This window comes from Lissotriton helveticus, chromosome 3_1, assembly GCF_964261635.1.
Source record: "Lissotriton helveticus chromosome 3_1, aLisHel1.1, whole genome shotgun sequence".
NCBI classification, from domain to species: domain Eukaryota; kingdom Metazoa; phylum Chordata; class Amphibia; order Caudata; family Salamandridae; genus Lissotriton; species Lissotriton helveticus.
Genome location: NC_136061.1, coordinates 16576287 through 16597160, shown reverse-complemented (window position 1 = coordinate 16597160; position 20874 = coordinate 16576287). Strand labels below are relative to the sequence as shown.

Genomic DNA, 20874 nt, shown 5'->3' with positions numbered 1-20874 from the left:
GGAGTATCATGACAAATTATTGTTTCTCCATTTTTGCGTTTAATACAATTGTGGTTCTTCAATGTCTTTATTTAGCTAACTTTTGAGGTCTTTGTAGTGCAGTGGTGAGAGATGGGGGTCTCCAGCTCTACATCACCAGGGACTGTTGGTCCCCATGCCCTTAATGTGGTGGGGGGGTCTGAAGGGGGACAGGGAGGGGGCAAGGTTGTAGTTGGTGGTTGTGGGTTTGGGGCACAAACAGTTTTCTCAATACGTTGTTATGGCAAACAGTACAAATTTTCTTAAAGTAGTATGGGTTTAATTTGTATTTCTTTTCCGGCAAAACATTGATTACATGCATGGGTGTGATGCATACAGGTCTGGGTCTCAGTGGGCTGCTCCAAGTAACTCTTAAGGATGACGGGTAGACATGAATTGTTTTGGTTGTGTTCTCTAAACTGCTGTGGGCTAAATTACAGAAATAAAAGGGGAATCTTGGCCCAACTTATTAGACATTTAGATATTGAGGTATTATGCTTACAGGAGAGTACCGTAGCCACATGAATACTTGGATAACTGACTTTTTTCAGATTAACAAAGGCACCGCCTCCGATCTAATCGTTTGGGACACTTCCAAAGCCGCGGTGAGGGGGGAGACTCTTAGCTTTTCCCTTCACCGTCAGAAGGTAATTAAATAAAGGGTTAATGGCTGGATTAACCAGCTTTGAGAAATCGAAGCAGAATTTATTTTGGTCATTGATGATCAAGGGTAAAGAGAGGAGTGTCAACGACAAATAGCAATCTGTAAGAACAGAATAAAGCAATATTTTGGGGAAGTGCTTGCTGCCAAGTCCATCCAAATAGAACTGATATCTACGAGTACGGGGTAAATACTTGCAGGTTGTTGGCTAAGAGACTGCAATGCAAGGAGGTGGCAAACCGGATCAGCTGTATTAACGATAAAAACGGCCTTACGCAGGATCAACCAGATAAAGTGCCTGGGGTGTTTCAAGAGTTTTATGAGACATTATATTCTCCATACAAGGATACTGAAGCTGTCCCAGGGGAGGGTTACCTGGATGACTATATAACAGCGAAAGTTCCACTGCAGCAGCAAGATGCCCTTTCTTCTCCGATATCAAGGGAAGAGATAGAATTAGCGATAACTTCATTGGCTGCGGGGAAGGCTGCCGTGCCAGACTCACTACCCCTGGAATTCTACTGAACGTTTAGCAGTATTCTTTATGAGGAGCTCGAGTCCCTGTTTTTCTCGGCTCAGGGTGGTTGGACTCCAGACTCTTGGCATAAAACTACCATTGTAGTCTTTAAGAAAAAGGACAAACCTGAGCTTACTCCTTCATCCTATTGGCGGATCTCCCTAATATGTGCTGACAGTAAAATCTACGCTACAATTATGGCATTTAGATTGGGAAGGGCCATCACTCCTCGAGTTTCTACTCGCCATCGCGGTTTTATCCCTGGCTGGGACACCTCTGATCATATCAGGCAGGTGATCGCTTTATTTGATTGGGCCTCTACCTGTAAACAACCTTTGGCAATTATCCTGTTGGACGCCGAAAAGGCGTTCAAAAGGGTCTCTTGGGACTTCCTCTGGCAACTGTTGAGATTTAAGGGGTTTCCAGAAGCATTTATTAGAGCTATACAAGCCCTATAAATCTCTCCTAAGGTCTCCGTTCGTATTTCGGGACATGAGTCGCGTCTCTTTCCCATTAGTAGAGGAACTCGTCAGGGTTGCCCCTGCTCCCCGTTCTTATTCTCTTTATACATTGTTCGCTTTTTGTGTAAATTAGATAGTAATCCAAGGATACAGGCGGTCACGGCTAGCATCGTGGCTTATAAAACATTTGCTTACACCGATGACGTTGCCATTTTCACGAGGATGCAGGCTCCGCTCTCCCGGCTGTCTATGACTCTGCCAAACTTTTTGGGTCAGTCTCTGGTTATCGCCTCAATGCTGACAAAACCCAAGTTATACATTCTGAATTTTTAAAACCAGCAGGGCTTCTAACAACTTCAGTTGCCACCTATTTGGGCTTTAAGATCACTAAGGCAGTAGAGAAGATTCCAGAAATTAACATCTTGCCAATTATCAAAAAGGTAAACCAAACACTGGAGAGATTGTGCTATTTTCACCTTTCACTGCATGGCCGTTCTAACGTTCTTAAAACCTCAATATTCCCTAAATTCCTATACTTATTCAGGACCATCCCTATTGAATTCCCAATGAAGTACATCCTTAGTGCAGAAAGGGCCTGTTTGAGATTTCTTTGGGGGTACCATAAACCCAGAAGAGCATCTAAGTGGTTGATACGTCCTAGATTAAAGGGTGGTTTGGGTCTACCATCTTTAATGCTCTATCACTGGGCTGCACGGCTACAACATATGGGAGTGTTAATGTCAGGGGATAGATGTGCAGTGCCTGTATTTGCTAGATCTATGATTTATGCGACATTACTTAGCGAAGCTGTTCACAAATGTCTGGTGATTATCTTCAAATACAAGTTATTATAAGAAAGCTAAATTTAAAATCATCCAATCAGCTTATTCTGTTTGGAGGAAAATCCAGCGGCGATTTGAGATCCCAACCATCAATAGACACACCCCTCTTACAGCCCATGGCCAATTGCCTTTAATATTTCAGGATCCTATTATTTTAAGGTGTGTTATTCTAGGAATTAGAGTTTTGGGGGATTTCTTCCATGAAGGTGAAATGCTCTCTTTCTTCGATCTCCAGGGAAGATATGGGCCCCCAACTAGACACTTTTTTAAGTATCTACAAATTAGGAGCTATTTATCTACATTTACGTTAAAAGGACCCAAAAAGTTTCAGAAAATCTCTTTAGTTGGATTTGTATAGAAACTGCAAGGATTGGGTTAATTTATCAAACACTACTATCCAATCTGCCAGAAGATCTGATTGTCCAAAGCGAAAAGTGGGACAGAAAGCTTGGGCAAGAAGGTACAGACCTTTTTGCCTCTCTCCAAATGGCCAATCAGATATTGATAACTGGCAGTCTGAGGGCCCAACATTATATGGCAGCCTATGATTTGTATTACACCCCTGGCAAAGTTTCTTAATGGTCTAACTCTCGCGGGAATTTGTGTCATAGATGTGGCCTTTTAGCTGCTAACACTCTACACATGTTTGTTTCCTGCCCTATGCTTGCTACGTACATACAAGATATAGAAACGTTTCTCACTCAGGTCTCTGGGAAAGCTGTGAGGCTAACAGCCTGCCTAGCTATTTTGGGGGTAGACCAATCGCATAATATGTCAGGGTGCAGTAAACCAGAGAAATGCTTTTTATTTATAGCTATATCTATCTTTAGGTCGGGGATTAATGCCCAATGGATCAGCCCTGATCCACCAACCTTCATTAACTGGAGATCCCGACTGCTAGCAATATACAATATGGAAACAGCAGTCTACAGATTAAAAGGGCGAAAAAGACAGGAAATGGGCCGTAAAATATGGACCCCTATAACGTACTGGATAGGATAGACTGAGCTGTTGTTCTGGTTACCCCTGTGTTCTTCTCCTTATCTGCTTTTTCTGCTCTACCCATGTGGTGTCTTTCTCTTTTCTTTTCTCTTTTGTTAATGTATGCCCGCTAGAGTTCATAGTTTTTCTTATACATGTGCTATGCTTTGGTTAATCTGTTGTTTCTGTAACGCTTTGCTTTGCCTTAACTTAAGTTTGTCAAATGTACTGTATAAAGATTTTAAAAAAAAACAAAAAACAAACAGGGGTTCTCAAAATACATTTAACCGCAGTACCCCATATTCTTAAGATGTCCCTAAGACCATATGAAGACAAAAACCATGCTCTGCTGTTCATGTTTTCAGCCTTAGTATTAAGGAAGGAGTACATTCAGACAGACCATTGACTCCTTGGCCAATTGGACTGTAACTAGTCTTCAAGAAAACAGACAGGGCTCCTTCACTGCAGCTCTTTCCCTTCAGTTCTGTTTGTTTATGTATCTTTCACCATCCCAGTTTTATTCTTTATTGCCATGCATATATCCAATGTCATCATTGAGTAAAGCTGAGATATTATGGGTTTGATTAAAGTTAAGACAACCCTAAGCACAGTGATTGGAAGTGTTGATCTGAAAAGTTACAGTCAGTATTGGCCAACGTTCAGACTAACTAAAATTGACTGCCAATAAGATTATTTGTTTTATGCTTGAGTAGCCTTTGCTGATGTAACATGACAAGACCCAAGGAAGAAAGAGTTCTAAGTTTCAATGCCAGTGATTATTTAAAGTCACTCCAAATCTAGGGGATGTGCAGTTTGATATCTAGTCTTTAAGAATGAGAGCCCATTATGCTGTCTTTCTGTTTCCTTTAGGTCTCCTTAGGGGCTTAGCATGGACAGAGGGAACCAGAGCCTGCTGATTGAGTTCATCATTGTGGGATTTCCTGTGACAAAGCAGACCGGGATTGCGCTGTTTGTGACTTTCCTCGCCATCTATCTGCTCATGCTTGCTTCCAACGGGCTCATCATTGCAGTGGTCCACACAGACTCTCGGCTTCACTCTCCTATGTACTACTTCCTGTGTAATCTGGCCTATCTGGATATTGCTTTTTTATCAACAAACGTCACTACCTGCTTGAATGGCTTCCTCTATAAACCAAATATTGTTCCATTCTCCACGTGTGTTGCACAAATGGTCATTGGCCTCGCCTTGGGAATCTCCCAATGCATCCTTCTGGCGGTGATGGCCTGGGATCGCTATGTCGCCATCTGCAAACCCCTGAGCTACCATAGCATAGTCAGCAAAGCCACTTGCATCAGGCTCAGCGTCGCGACCATCCTCAGTGGGCTTCTCCTGTCCATGGTGCAGGTCTTTCCCACAGTCACTGTGCCCTTCTGTGGGCACAACACGATTGACCATTACATCTGTGAGTTGGCCCCCGCTCTGCATCTGGCATGCGTGGACATCCGCTTGCAGCAGCTAGTGATCCTTATCATCTCAGTTGGCGTTATTATAGTTCCTGTGTTGCTGATCACCTTCTCGTACCTTCGCATCTTCTACACCATCTTGAGGATGCCCGCGTCCAGCAGGCGCAAGGCGTTCTCCACCTGCAGCTCTCACCTGACGGTGGTCATCCTCTTCTATGGGAGCATCATCGTCATGTACATGCTTCCCAAGGCCGTCATCCCAAAGGAGGACCAGAAGATCTTCACTCTCATTTATGGTCTGGTGACACCCGTACTCAACCCGCTGATCTACACTCTGCGGAACAAGGAGATAAAAGGAGCTCTGAAGAAGCTGATCAGCGTCCGCGTCACCTGGCAGGGGTCCAAGCCTTTAATGTGAATCGAGAGCAGAGGGATGTCCTCAGCGCAGTCATTGAAGTGGGAACATCTCCAGAGCCCCACAGTCACAAATCATGCATTGCTATAATACAGTACTCCATAAACGTACAAATGATAAACTTGGTCTCCCCCCCCCATTCAGGGGCACATCTTAATATCTGATTTCTCTGTGGTTTCCTGTTGAGGTATCACAACAGAACACACCCATTCTCCAGTAGATGCCTTGCTTTGTGTCAAGCTGATTTTCAAGTTCAATTCTCAATAACATATTTTTGTATCAGATCACTGAACATTTGCAAAAATATAAAACATTTCTGAGTAATTCAAAATTCAAATCCTTACACAAATGCTTTGCACTTCTTAAGTTGGAAATCTGTCTACTGTACAGGGAGGTTATGAATCTACAATCATTGCAAACCAGAGACAATTGACTTGAACAGGAATAAAGTGAATTGTGATCCTGGCACCCATTGATGACTAGTTTACAAGGCCCCATGTATTCAAACTAAGACAAATTTACAGAAAATGAGGTGTCCTTTAGCATTAAACTACAGAAGTGGCAATATACCCGGCCTTCAGACTAAAAATATAGAATTGCTTCTATTTTCCCAGAGGCCAGCAAAATAGTACAGAATCTCTTCTGTGTAGACAACCACAGGATGAATATTAGAAATGCTCCATTTGACTGGCGGCGAGATACATAGTGTGAAGGAGGTCTTTGACTGCTAATGAAGAAAAAAAGGGACAAATGGTGATGGTAGGGTGATGGCATCTCGTAATTGGGCTGCAACAAGTGTGAGGCATATGAATGTAAGTGCATATACAATTGTACAATAGTTTGTAAAAAGATAGGTGCATGAAGTAAGCTAAGCTGTTTATAGTTGAAAAAACAGTAAATTCAATTTAGAGTAAAAAATCATTTATGTGATTTTAATATTCAAAAACTAAGTGTAGGAATTCTTCTTCTACTTCAGGATCTTCAGGATACACACATTTTATTTTATTTTTATTTATTTATTTTATTTTAGCTGTTTTATAACGCGCTCTGTTACTACCAGAGTATCCTGGCGCGAAAAGGAAAAACAAGCAGGTGGCCAGAAGGAAACAAAAGAAAATTTAAAAAGTCTAATAAGCAGATCTGAAAAGATGCGTCTTCAGTGCCTTCTTAAAAGGAACAAAGTTCTGGATCAATCTCAAGGATAGAGGCAGAGTGTTCCAGGCCGAAGCCGCGAGAACGGCAATTGACTGGCCTCCAAGGCGCACTCGTCGAAAGCGGGGTACACTAAAAAAATTGCAGTCAACCGAGCGTAAAGAACGAGTGGGGGTGTAGCGGCTAAAAATTTTCCTCAGATAGGAAGGCCCAAGGTCATTGACTGCTTTAAATGCTAGTGTTAGGATTTTAAAAGTAATCCTTTGAGCCACCGGCAGCCAATGTAGTTCCTTCATGTGGATACGCACGCTTTCTCTACTAGGCACATTGCACAGAAGTCGCGCCGTCGCATTTTGGATGATCTGTAGTCTAGCGACTAGGAAGGCTGGAGTTCCGCTAAGAAGAGAGTTGGCATAATCGAGCTGAGATAATATTAAAGCCCTCGCAACCGACTCTCTTGCTGAAGATGGAAGATATGGAAAGAACGTTCTCATGGCCTTGAGAGATCCGAAGCACACCCCTGTGAGTTTTTTTATGTGAGCCTCAAATCTCAGATCCTCCCCAAACCAGACTCCCAAGTTCTTTGCAGGGATGGTAACTGAGCCTGGCTGGGGAAAATCAGACGGCCACAAGAGGTCTCTAAAATTAGGCGGAAATTGGCCATACAACAAAATTTCAGTTTTGTCTTCGTTGCATTTTAGCTGTGCCGCTGCTAACCAGTTAAAAACTGCAGAAAGACAAGAACAAATGACCTCAGTGTTGAGTGCTGCATTAGGCCATGTAAATAAAAGTTGCGTATCATCTGCATACGCTATAATTTTGGCCTCCAAGAATGGCTTCATCTTGTCCGTCTCCTGTCCAAAGTTGCCTCTGTTTCAATGGAAGTGAAGGACAGAGTACATTGTTCTTGTTAAGTTTCTTTTAAATCTTCCATTTTCCTCTTCTAAAATCTGTGACATTTACGAGGATCAGGCACACAGATATTTTGTGCTGCAGTGTAGGAGTTTGAACTGTCTGCAAAGAATAATAAATATGGGTTTAAAGCATGTTGTAGCTGTTTTTCACTCATGAGAATATGTTGTGTTTTGAATGGTGATGATGTTATTTTTATCCTTTTTAAGGGCTCTGCTATTTTGGGCTTCTTATGGAGGGCCTGGTTTCTAAGAGGGTTGTGCTTGCTTAGTGCTTCAAACCTGGCAACACGGCAGCAGCCAACAAGCAGCAGAAAGCGGTGAATCCAGACAGACAGCTGGTATCTGATCCCAGAGGGAGGGACAAGTACAGTGGGCACTTGGTGGGGGGGACTTATTGCTCTCTGACACTTTCAGGAGGTAAATTGAAGGAGACATAGTAATGGGACTCCCGTGGAGTGAGGAAGCGGAAGTGAAAGAAGGTGATAGATAAGTTATGACTCTAGAAAAGGTGTAACAAAAGGTGGACAAGGACAAGGAGGGCGAGGATGAAGGGAGCCAGAATGACCAGGCCAGGTTGACTAAAGACTGAATGACCTGAGCAAGGAGGATCAAGACTAAGTGGACACATTAGTGGATAAATAGGATGAAAAGGGCCAAGAGAAACATCACCTGTTGGAGGAAGACCAGGAGAACTAACCAAGGCAGGAGCAGATGGATTAGGGCCGATAAGGCTAGGGGCCCAATTGGGGAAGATGATATGGACTAGAAGGGTCAGAATAAGCAGGACCAGAAGCAGAGCTAGGAAGACCAGAGAGGTCACATTCAAGTACTCCAGGAATTAAAATAACAAATGGAGCAGGAGGATGGAGAGCAGGAAACCCAGAGCCACAAGATCCAAGGGGACTAGCCCTGGACAGAAATTAACAAGCCCAGCCCAAGAGGACCTAAAAAGGACCGGGACCTCTGAATGCAGTACCAGATGGACCGCAGAGACAGGGATCAGGGCAAGGAGAATCAGGATGACCCAATACCAAGAGGACTTGAAAAGCCAGATCTAGGAGAAGCAGGAGAACAAGATTAGGGAGTGAAAGACCCAGCAGACTATCAGGGTGAGGATCAGTAGTACCAGGATTGGGAGGCCCTGTGGATAAGTAAATTTTGCCATGTTCTGTGTCCCTACGTGTTCCCCATCTTATGCTATATGTGCATGATTAATATGCATATGTATTCTCTATGACCGATTAAAGACACAATTACAGTTGTGTCCATCTCTAGTATGCCAGTTTCCAGTTTTCGTGAATACAACGAATATTAGGCCTATGTAAAGCTACGTTGCCACGTTTTACAGTGTGCACGTTAATTCATTGAATTGTCCCCGTTTCTAGGCCTCAAAAAGGACCCGGACTCAGATTCAGCTCCTGTCTCCTGAACCCTCTCCGAGGAACGGTACAGCCCCCACCTGCATCCCTGACCCTTCACTTACTTCCTGCCTCGCAGTGCCTGGCTCGGCCTGGCTCTGCCTGCCAGTCTGCCAAGAGTATGTTATGATTCTAGTTATCAGTCCAGCCCTCCTTCTCTGCATTCCTAAGCTACTGAATCGCATCAATAGTTTCCGTCATGGTCTAGCCTTTATGTCTCCATGTAAGAGAAATACTGTATTAATATTCATAGAATATTCCTCAACACGCACTACATGTAGAATAATGCATGCACCAGTCTTAGTGTCTGTTAGCCTTTACCCTGATAACTTTTGGATTCTATCAACATGTTCTCTAAACACCAGATACTAGATAGGCTTTAGGTACGTGTCGCTCTGACACTCCAGACTTTCGTCTCCTCTTCTAGCGCAGAGTTCATAGCCCCCAGTTCTCCCTAGTAACACGTCATTGCCAGTTTGCGCGCACCACTAGGTTAGAGGTCCCAGCTGCTCAGGTAGCCCCCTCCATGTTTCCGCCCCTTTTTATGACATATTCTGTTACGTTTACATCACATGTCTATGTATACGCCCTGTACACGCCTTCTTGTTACATCATTTCTGCCCTTATCTTTCGCGACTGCTACAAACTCCGCCTACTGCTACGCCTATTGTATTGAATGCCATGTGAATGTTTTAACTATATATACTTGTGCACTGTTATTAAAAGTTAGCGTTCCTTTGTCCCTGCCCCAGGCAGCTGCCATCCCATTCCCATGCAGGCTGTCCTGTTCCAGTCCTTTATGCTTAATTAAAGCCTGTCAACTCTAGCTACCTCGTATCTTGACTCTTATTTATTGAGCTATCTATTTGTATGAGTATCCTGAAAAATAGTACCGGTAATTAATTATTTATTTACCACATAATGGCGCCCGAACAGGGACTTGCCCTTTCCCCACACGCCGGAGAAGCCACGCAGGCCCCCTGATCCTCTGCAGCCGTGACGGAACCATACCGTGCACGTGCAGATATTTCTGCTTCAAGTATCCCTCAGGCCCACGGAGGAGACGGAGGTTGCGGTCCAGCGTCCAGACGAGGCGGTGGAGGAACGCGGCGAGTCCCGACCAGAGCCCAAGCCGAGAGTCCAAGGTCCAAGGTATCCGGAGGCCCACCTGTAACTGAAGTCCGAAGTTCGTCCGTCCGTCGTCGTAGCAGTCCAGTCCAGTCCGAGGCCTTCCGTTCTTGCTGCCCGGTGAGTACCGTTGTTGGGGTAGTATCTAGACAGGGTCAATTAATTTGTCTCTGGTCCGTGGGTTTGGGTACGCAGATCCAACACGAAGTGTCCACTTAGGTGGATGCGGGTCCTGACGTGTCTCTTTATGGGACCGGTAAGTTTCGTACTGTTTTAGCAGTGCATCTAGTCCTTCTAGTTTCTGTTCTAGTCAGTTCTGTTCTCGAGAAATTCATGTATTCTGTTATCAGTACTCCAGGTAGTATTTTGTCCGAACTGTTATTTTAAATGTTCTTCAATGTGTTTTCAATGTCGTGGTATGAATGTGTTGTTTTTCAGTAATCATCGTGTTCATTGTGTATTGTATTGTGTCTAGACTCCAGTTCAGCCATGCCTCTGTTCTCCAAGTTACGTCAGTTAAAAACTAGAAAAGGTCTGTTAGAAGAAGCAGTTCCTGTCCCGCCTAGGGACAGTCCAGGTCATTTTATGTATCAAAAGCATGGCATAAGTGCCATATTGTATTTAGATTTATGGGTGGAGTACACCAAACAGTTAGAGGAAAAGTATAGATGGCCCGTATCAGGTACGTGGGATGCAGAGTGCATCATGCGAGTAGAAGAAGCATTATGGAAAAAGAAAGCCAGACAGTCTCAGAAAGACGCCATCGAGTTATGGCGCAAAGAATCTCACAGGAGAACAGAAAAAGAAATCAGAAAGTCAGAATTAAGTAGAGAATCCTTAGAAAGAGCCCAGGAAAGGGAATTAATCGAAGTAGGTGAACGAGTTAAAGCCGAACAGTCAGACTGACAGAGAAATGCCCTCATTAAGGGTATGTATCCTCTTCTTGCCGAGGGCTTGCCAAAAGCAACCCCGGAAGCACCATGTAATTTCCCGCCGCCATTAGTTCCGATTAAGCTACGTCACAAACCGACCGCAGCTGATATTTTCCTCTCTTCCTATTTGGACGACACAGTCCCAGAGTATGCGAATCCTGCTCCGCCAGCTCCTGTAAATAATGTAATTCCTGTTCCTCCAGACACCGGGGCACCTGTTGCAGTACCTGTTACGGTACCCCCGGTCCAGCCCATAGTACAAGTTCCCGCTACTTCGGTCACTCTGCCAGCACGAAGAGTATCAGTCGACGATTCCAGTTTAGGAGCCGCGGGAGGAGGTCCTCCTGGTACCCCGCCGCCAATCAAACGTGTAGCGTTAGTCGAGTTACATGAACGTGCGTTACAGCGTACGCCCAAATACCAGTCCGTTGCAGATATCAGACGAGCTCTTACTGAATGCTGTTATGATCCAGTCCCAGGTGAGGATAATATGGTTATATATTCCTTGCGTGTAAGACGGGTGACCGGGTATTTGGACACCCTACCGAATATGAAAGAAGATCTAGACAGAATGTATCGTTTCATCCGTACAGGAGAAGATCCAGAAAGTATTGGTGAAGTCATGTCTCTCAGGAAAGCTGAGACCCAGCTTATGTTATTAAAGTTTCTAATCAATTGTTTAATAAGGGAACAAGATTCCCCGACTAAAGATCAGAACGAAATGAAAATTCTAACAAGGTGGAGTGATAATATAGCCGAGGGTAAACACAGGACAATCAGTAGTATAGAAAGTATGTACAAGAAAATACGCAAAGAAATAATAAGGTTACACGAACAACGTAAAGAAGCACAAGTAAACGAGAAAGAAAGTAATTCAGATACTGAAGAAGTAGAAGACGAGAATACCGCCAGAATAGCGTATGTAGGAAAATCTAGATATCCAGACCGACATTTATGTCCGGAACACAAGAAAGTTTTCCATCATCCAGCACCAGAACAAGGTTCTCTAGAACAAGTATTTCAAGCTACCGATCACATTCTGAAATCACGAATCGGTTATAGTGAACTCAGTACCATGCATGAACAAGGACTAGCCCGATCAGCAGTCCGATGGATTACTGATTCTACCACTTTTTCAGACGAAATAGTGGCACAAATGTTTCTGAAACTGCCCCCAGCCGAGCAGCGACTGGTGGGTATGTATATGATTCAGCACCTCATTACATTGTATGAGGGTCAACATTCTGATCCAGGCCCGTTACATGATATCCTGAACGAGTTACTCCAGTATAAATGGAAAGGTTTAGGTACCGATTTAATTAGTGTCATTCTAGAACAGCGCCACAAGTATAGAACGTTTCTGAACCCGCATTTTGTTCACGTCTCACCTCCAGAAAGTAAACCATTTTACATAGATAGACAGCATCCGTTACGAGAAGTGCATCCAGTTAGGACAGCGGGTGGTGAAATGCAACGAGTATTTGTTTACACCCCTATCACAAAGATGGAACTCTTAGAGATGAAGAAATTAATTCCCTGTCACGACAAAGATCCAGCAGGGTTCCATCGAGAATTAAAAGACATGCTCCGTATGGGAGAATACACGTATCCAGATATTATTAAAATGTTAAAGGTCCTGTTGCCCGCAGGGGTATATGAGAAACTCAAGGAAAAAGAATGGGAGGTGGGAGAGAAAAAGATCGATTGGGCAGTTCTAGAAGCTGAAGATAAGATACGAGTACCAGGTACCGGTCTTGGAGATAAATGTAAAGAATTACCAGAGTTATTGATTCAGGTTTTGCCTAGGTTATTAGCCACGAAAAAGGAAGACTGGGATGCAATCTCAGCATGCAAACAGAAACAGGATGAAGATACTAGTGATTTTTATTCTAGATTCGAGAAATGTTTTATAATCAACAGTGGTTTGAAGACAGGTAGCGAGTCATACCCTCATCTTTTTGTTACTAAACTAGTCGAGAATTCAAGCCCACAAGTTAAGAATCGAGTTCTGAAAGTCGAAAGTACTTGGCAAGCTAGTACCCCGTCACAGATGCTCCAGATGCTCCAGTATCACCAGAATAGAATCAGAGAAGAGCAAGAACACGAAAGAAGACGTATGAAAGACACGAAAATGAAAGTACTAGTTGCACAATCTGTTCCACAAGACAGTCAGAAGAGGGGTCCGAATCAAGCCAGTCATCCTGCAGCTCCCGTTAAAGGAACATGCAATTATTGTAAACAGCCAGGTCATTTTATAAACGAGTGTGCAGTTCTGAAACACAACATAGCCACTGGTAAAACTAAAGAAAGACCACGTCCGCCTAGACCAGAGAAAGTCTCACAGACTTCTCAGTCACCACAGAATGCACAACAGACAATTCCAGCACCGCAGCCTATCGCTGCAACACAGCATGTTACACAGCAAATGTACCAGTATGCCCAGTCCGAGTATCCAGAGTATCAGCCGTATTCATGAAACAGCCTAGAGAGGGAGGTAGGCTTGCCTCTCATCAAGATACCTGTAGATCAAGAGGGTCCCTATGTACATAGTCAAGTATTAGGGAAAGACAGAAAGTTTCTGATTGATACAGGGGCAAGTAGGACTACTATCAGTCATGACGAGGTTCCAGGGGCTCCGCTCTCAGGCTCTAGAAATGTTTCCCTGGGATTTTCAGGAAAGCCTATTGTTAACGAGATATCAAAGCCAGTTACTCTAGAAGTTGGTCCATTGTCCCGAACTACTGATTTGTTACTTACGAAATCATGTCCAGAAAATTTGTTAGGTATTAAAACATTGAAGGAATTAGGTGCAGTAATATGTTGCTCCCCAGAGGGAGTTCGTTTGTTTTTGCGTGACTTCAAAGGTCACTATGTATTACGTGATTTTGATCCCAGATTGTCTAATGTACCGCAGCATTTATGGGCGCAAGGTCCAACTGATGTAGGTTTCATGCAAATCACACCCCATCGTGTGACTCTCAAGCAGGGTGTAGTCTTGCCACGAATCAGACAGTACAGATTGCCACCTGAGGCTGTAGCAGCCTTATCCAAAATTATTGACGAGCTTATGGCTCAAGGAGTGGTTGTAGAAACTGACTCCAATGTATGTAATTCTCCTATCATTCCAGTCATGAAACGTACTGATCCAAATGCACCTCCAGTATATCGATTAGTGATTGACCTTCGAGAACTTAATAAATGTATCATACCCCAGTATCCAGTAGTCCCAGATATTTCATCTCTGTTGACAGCTATTGATTCTGAAGCTATATTTTTTACAGTAATCGATCTCAAGAATGCATTTTTCAGTGTTCCGATTCATCCAGATAGCCAGTACCTTTTCGGTTTTTGTTTAAATGGAAGGAGCTATAAATTCACACGAGCTCCTCAAGGTTTCACAGAAAGTCCTAGCATTTACAGTCAAGCACTCAAGAGACAACTAGACAACATTCACATGCCAACTGACACTGCCCTGCTCCAGTATGTAGATGATCTACTGATCACAGCCCGTTCTGAGCGTGCTTGCGAGCGAGCGTCACTTACAGTTCTGTATTTCCTAGCCGAGATGGGGCACAAGGTGTCCCCTTCGAAGCTTCAGTTCTGTGTCCAGCAAGTGATCTACTTAGGCCACTTACTGTCCAAGTGGGGTAGGCAGTTGACACCAGATCGTATCCAGTTAATAGCAAGTCTCCCTCGGCCCAAGACACAGAAGGAGGTACGTGCTTTTATCGGCCTCACTTCTTATTGCAGACAATGGATTCCTCAGTATGCATTTCTAGCCAAGCCACTGATACAGTTAACGACACAGGAGGCAGCCGTATCGACTGTTCTCCCTTGGACATCCGAACATACACTTAGTTTTAATGAGTTAAAGAAAGCCTTATGCCAAGCACCTGTCCTAGCTACACCGAACTACAGTAAGCCTTTTACACTTTTTGTCACAGAACGTGATGGTACAGCATTATCTGTTCTCACGCAAGATCAAGCAGGACAATACAAGCCCTGTGCTTATTTTTCGAGCACATTAGATCCAGTAGCCCAGGCTCTGCCTGCGTGCCTCAAGTCAGTTGCAGCCACAGCTCTAGCTATCAGACAAAGTGATTCCATAGTATTAGGACACTCTCTGACAGTACAAGTTCCACACTCCGTGGAAGTTCTTTTAAACCGAACACAGACTCAGCACTTGACAATTGCAAGTTTAACAGGTTATGAACTGACACTGTTCCAGCCACACATAGAAATCAGACGCTGCAACGTTCTAAATCCTGCTACACTGTTACCGTCAGTTACTTCAAATCCTGCCACACATGACTGTGTGGAAGTCATTAACACTATGACTAAGCCAAGACAAGACCTGACAGACATTCCATTACCTAATCCCGACCTGACACTTTATGTGGATGGTTCATGTATGAGAACTAGTACAGGAGAACTAGTAGCCGCGTATGCAGTGACTACTGACACTGAAGTTATTGAAACACACCGTATTGACACCCTGTCTGCTCAAGCAGCAGAGCTAGTTGCTCTGACCCAAGCCTGCATACGTGCCAAGAACCTGAAAGTAAACATATATACAGACTCACGTTACGCATTCGGAGTTGTACACGACTTCGGAGTGCTCTGGCAGGAGAGAGGTTTCATGACTTCTCATGGAACCAAGATTCAGCATGGTCTCCTTATTCAAGCTCTGTTAGATGCAATACATTTACCGACAGCTATCGCTATCATGGAGTGCAAAGCACATACGAAAGTTACTGACATTATTTCCCAAGGTAATGATCTAGCAGATCGAACAGCCAAGCTTACAGCTCAGACTCCAGACATTCCAGTTAGCAAGACACAGACATCCACTCTAGAACAGACTACATGTATGACAGTTAAGGACCCTACACAAGATGTCATAGACATACAGTTACATGCTACTCCTGAAGAAATCAAGAAATGGTCCGAACAAGGAGGGGTCCAGACAGATCAGGGATGGTTGACGAAGGGAAAAGCCACATGGTTTCTCCCCGACTCTATGGTTCAAGTCATTATTAATACCGCACATAGTCCAGCACATCTAGGAGAAAAAGCTATGTTAGACAGTATACAGAACCTTTGGTTCAACAAGCATCTACGAGCTGCAGCCAAGCAGAAAGTCCGTACCTGTATGATATGTTGTCAGTTCAATCCAGGTAAAAGTGTTCCGGTGGAACAAGGTGGATTCCAGCCCCCTGACCACCCTTTTGAAGTCCTCCAGATGGATTATATTCAGATGGAGCGATGTCGAGGTTTCAAGTATGTCCTCGTAGTTGTATGCGCTTTGTCCAGGTGGACAGAAGCATATCCAGTTCCAGATTACACAGCAGTGACCACTGCCAGGCAGTTGGTTCGTGAATTCTTCCCCCGTTATGGACTCCCTAGGGTCGTGTATTCTGATAACGGCCAGCCATTCTCATCTGAGCTCATGAAGCATGTTTCCCTCTTATTAGGGTACCAGTGGAAGTTCCATTGTGTACGCCATCCAGAAGCAGCCGGTCTCGTAGAGAGACATAATCAAACCCTGAAAATCCGTATTGCTAAGACATGTAAAGAGAAAGGTGTAGACTGGCTAGTTGCCCTGCCAGTTGCTCTATTTTTCATGCGGATGGTTGCACACTCCAGATCAGGTCTGTCCCCTTATGAGGTCGTATTCGGCCGCCCCCCAAATATGTGGGGTACACCTAGACCCCGCAGTATTACAGATGTTTCAAGTAATATGCTGACAGATTACCTAGCTTCCTTGATGTCTGCCCTACACTCTTGTCGTTCACAGGTTGCCGCTGCATTTCCAGACAATACTGAAGTCAAACCACACGAGGTCCTTCCCAGAGATTTGGTCTTAATCAGGAATTTTGATCGTTCAAGTCCGCTGGAGCCTCGCTGGAAGGAACCGAAACTCGTCCTTCTGACCACCCGTACGGCCGTGAAGTTGGAGGGCCGTAAGGGCTGGGTCCACCTGTCCCACGTCAAGAAATTTCACGGACTTAGAAACAAGACTTTTAATGACATTTCTACAGACATTTCCAATTCTAAAGACTGCCTGAAACCAGACTCTAAATCAAACATTCATTTAATTCCAGAACTGAAAGTTCCTCTGTTGGAGAAAACTCCGCAGCAGGAATATCGATTGAAACTCCGGTCTAGTAAAATAAGTCAGCCAGTTTAATTGTCTAAGTCCCCCTCGGGTGAAACGGTTAGACAGGTATCTGACATGTATGAGATAGACCCCCATAGTGAGAGAGTTAGTCAAAACTCTATCCGATGTATCGTTTTTCTAAGTTTTCTATTGTTTCTAAGTTTGATGATTACCTGCACAAGTTATGCATTGCATTTATGTTTTCCAAGTTCACATGTAAATAAGTTTTCTAATGCTACAGTAGAGCACACGTTTAGTGATCTGCCTCCTCACGAGTTATCCTATCGTCTTGCTTTGCGTAATAACACATTCATCAGAATGTTACATTATCCACACCAGACCAGCAATGCTACCAATTGTTGGGTGTGTGGTCGACTCCCCCCTTTCCAGACACCGAAGGGAGTTCTGCCACTCTTTCCTTATCCGTTTTCACATAATGGTTCGTGTGGAGCATGGTCCACGTTAACGTCATCCTCAAATGATATGTCCCTTCTGAATAGAACATGTTTTCCAGACAAGCAAGGTCTCCCCCATAGAACAGGGTTAGATCTAGAAAATGAAGTTTATAATTTAGGTAACTATTCTTCGAATGTTATGGTCCTGAATGTTCAGTCTGATACTACTCCAGACTTACCTGCTATTTCAGTACTACCAGTCAAAGGCGAATTATGTGTCAGAAATAATGGTTCCGCACATGTAGGACATAGTGATTGTACTACTACTGTCGAGTATAGTGACAGTGGGAAATCTATTTTCAAAGCTTCACGTCATTCTTATTTTGTTTGTGGTCAGACCGCATATGTTCGTCTGCCCCTCGATTGGGATGGAACATGTTATATTGCCTTCCTACTGCCACCAGTTTTTCTAGCCCCATCAGATTATCACAGAGACACACATCTAGTACACGTTAGACATAGACGAGAGATTGAGTCCCCAATTGTCGATCAAACTGAAACTGCTCTAGAACAGTATACAGATTTCAATAAAGGTTTCTTCTTCTTTATAGGCCCTATCCAGAATAGTAAGCTAATCCGTAGGTTAACCAGAACCCTTGAAGCAGTAGTGAATGAGACTACTTCTGCTCTAGGTAACTTAACCGAAGAGCAATCTGCTATGAGATTTGTCGTGCTCCAAAATCGTCTCGTTCTTGACGTCATACTGGCCGATAGAGGAGGAGCATGTAGAGTCATCGGATCTAGTTGCTGCATTTTCATTCCTAATAACGCGCCGTCTGTTTATTCAGCTATAACCAGACTTCATAAAATTGCCCATCAGTTACACCAGAATCCAGGCACCTGGACATGGTCCGGTTGGCTCTGGAGTATCATATCTGCCTGGGGATGGAAAGTATTGTCATTCCTAGGTATTGCAGTAATGATCATATTCAGTTGCTGCCTCTGTATACAATGTGGCCCTGCGATTTGCGGCATTTGTGCTACCTCATGTATTCCTAGTCCTAAGTCCCGTTCTAAATCCCGTTCCAAGACAATTCGAGACGAGCAAATGATACTGTATGAAATGATAGATGGTATCATGAATATTGATGTTTCCTGATGGAAACGTAGGGTCAAGGAGGGAATGTGGAAAAGTAAATTTTGCCATGTTCTGTGTCCCTACGTGTTCCCCATCTTATGCTATATGTGCATGATTAATATGCATATGTATTCTCTATGACCGATTAAAGACGCAATTACAGTTGTGTCCATCTCTAGTATGCCAGTTTCCAGTTTTCATGAATACAACGAATATTAGGCCTATGTAAAGCTACGTTGCCACGTTTTACAGTGTGCACGTTAATTCATTGAATTGTCCCCGTTTCTAGGCCTCAAAAAGGGCCCGGACTCAGATTCAGCTCCTGTCTCCTGAACCCTCTCCGAGGAGCGATACAGCCCCCACCTGCATCCCTGACCCTTAGCTTACTTTCATGCCTCACAGTGCCCGGCTCGGCCTGGCTCTGCCTGCCAGTCTGCCAAGAGTATGTTATGATTCTAGTTATCAGTCCAGCCCTCCTTCTCTGCATTCCTAAGCTACTGAATCGCATCAATAGTTTCCGTCATGGTCTAGCCTTTATGTCTCCATGTAAGAGAAATACTGTATTAATATTCATAGAATATTCCTCAACACGCACTACATGTAGAATAATGCATGCACCAGTCTTAGTGTCTGTTAGCCTTTACCCTGATAACTTTTGGATTCTATCAACATGTTCTCTAAACACCAGATACTAGATAGGCTTTAGGTACGTGTCGCTCTGACACTCCAGACTTTCGTCTCCTCTTCTAGCGCAGAGTTCATAGCCCCCAGTTCTCCCTAGTAACACGTCATTGCCAGTTTGCGCGCACCACTAGGTTAGAGGTCCCAGCTGCTCAGGTAGCCCCCTCCATGTTTCCGCCCCTTTTTATGACATATTCTGTTACGTTTACATCACATGTCTATGTATACGCCCTGTACACGCCTTCTTGTTACATCATTTCTGCCCTTATCTTTCGCGACTGCTACAAACTCCGCCTACTGCTACGCCTATTGTATTGAATGCCATGTGAATGTTTTAACTATATATACTTGTGCACTGTTATTAAAAGTTAGCGTTCCTTTGTCCCTGCCCCAGGCAGCTGCCATCCCATTCCCATGCAGGCTGTCCTGTTCCAGTCCTTTATGCTTAATTAAAGCCTGTCAACTCTAGCTACCTCGTATCTTGACTCTTATTTATTGAGCTATCTATTTGTATGAGTATCCTGAAAAATAGTACCGGTAATTAATTATTTATTTACCACAGCCCAGGAAGGGATAATACAAAGAATGGTCAGGAGCAGAGCCAGGAAGGACTAGAACCAGGTGCACAGGATTCAGGAAATTAGAATCAGGGTGACCAGAACTAGTTGTACTCCCATTCTTTTGAGCTGGCATTCTATGTGTGTCTGCGTGTTTGTGGTGTGTGCAACTGTGCAGTAGAAAGACTCCATGTGTGGGAAAAGTCTGAATAGGATTCCTTATGAACAAGTTCTTACCTTAAAAGGGTTTTGTATGGTCTGCTCTAATGCATTGGCCTTACACCTTTTACTAATCATTTGCCCCCCTCCTAGTTTGCTATGTAACAGTTAACGTCTTATTATTTGTTGGCCCCTTTTAATTGTAAATGTTTAGTTTGGTATTCTTATTTGATGCCGGTACTGCAACTGTTACCTTCCTTTCCCTCCAATTGTGAAGCGCTCTGATATCCTTCGGGACCGTGGACGCGCTATATAAAACTTTATAAATAAATAAATAAAACATATGTGGACCATTGGGATGCATGTTCCATGACGTGATGGACTTGCCTAGACAGTGAAAGTATATTGACTGCAGCACCTTGGCTGGAGGGTGGAGACTGAAACACAGAGTGAAGGGGATTAGATCCAACTACCCACAGAAATCCTGTCAGCTCTTTGTAGCAAAGGGTTGCTGATTATTTCTTTCTGAGTAATGATATGTTTGGTAGATGTTAGGAGTAAGGGATAGTTCAGAAGTGTCTCTGAAAGGTACAATATAGTTCTTGGCAGTAAGGATACTCTGTTGCATCATAAATGTGGTAGGTGGACCTTTGATATAATCCTGATGAAAACCACGCTGTCTTCTCTGTAATCGACCCCGTCCAACAGCCCTGTGAAGCATAGGCGGTCAGAGAAATGGCGACATGTCTGACCACCAAATTTGGATGGCAGTAAGAAATAGTAAAAACTTATTAAGGCTTCCTGAGCTATGGGAGAAGCCTCCCATGGCAAGGCAGCATTCTTTTTTCTTTACAAAAATACTGTTTTAAACAGGCCTGTGACCTTCCAACACATCCCTGTTAGAAACAGTAAAATGCATT

At 43.8% G+C, this 20874-nt stretch overlaps 1 protein-coding gene across 1 annotated transcript; it reads left to right on the top strand.

The window, feature by feature from the left end:
* The first annotated feature begins 4369 nt into the window (after positions 1-4369).
* LOC144822591 (olfactory receptor 2G3-like) lies at positions 4370-5323 on the top strand. Its single transcript, XM_078680310.1, has one exon. The coding sequence runs from the start codon at positions 4370-4372 to the stop codon at positions 5321-5323; it is 954 nt and encodes a 317-aa protein (XP_078536436.1).
* Positions 5324-20874: the final 15551 nt, after the last annotated feature.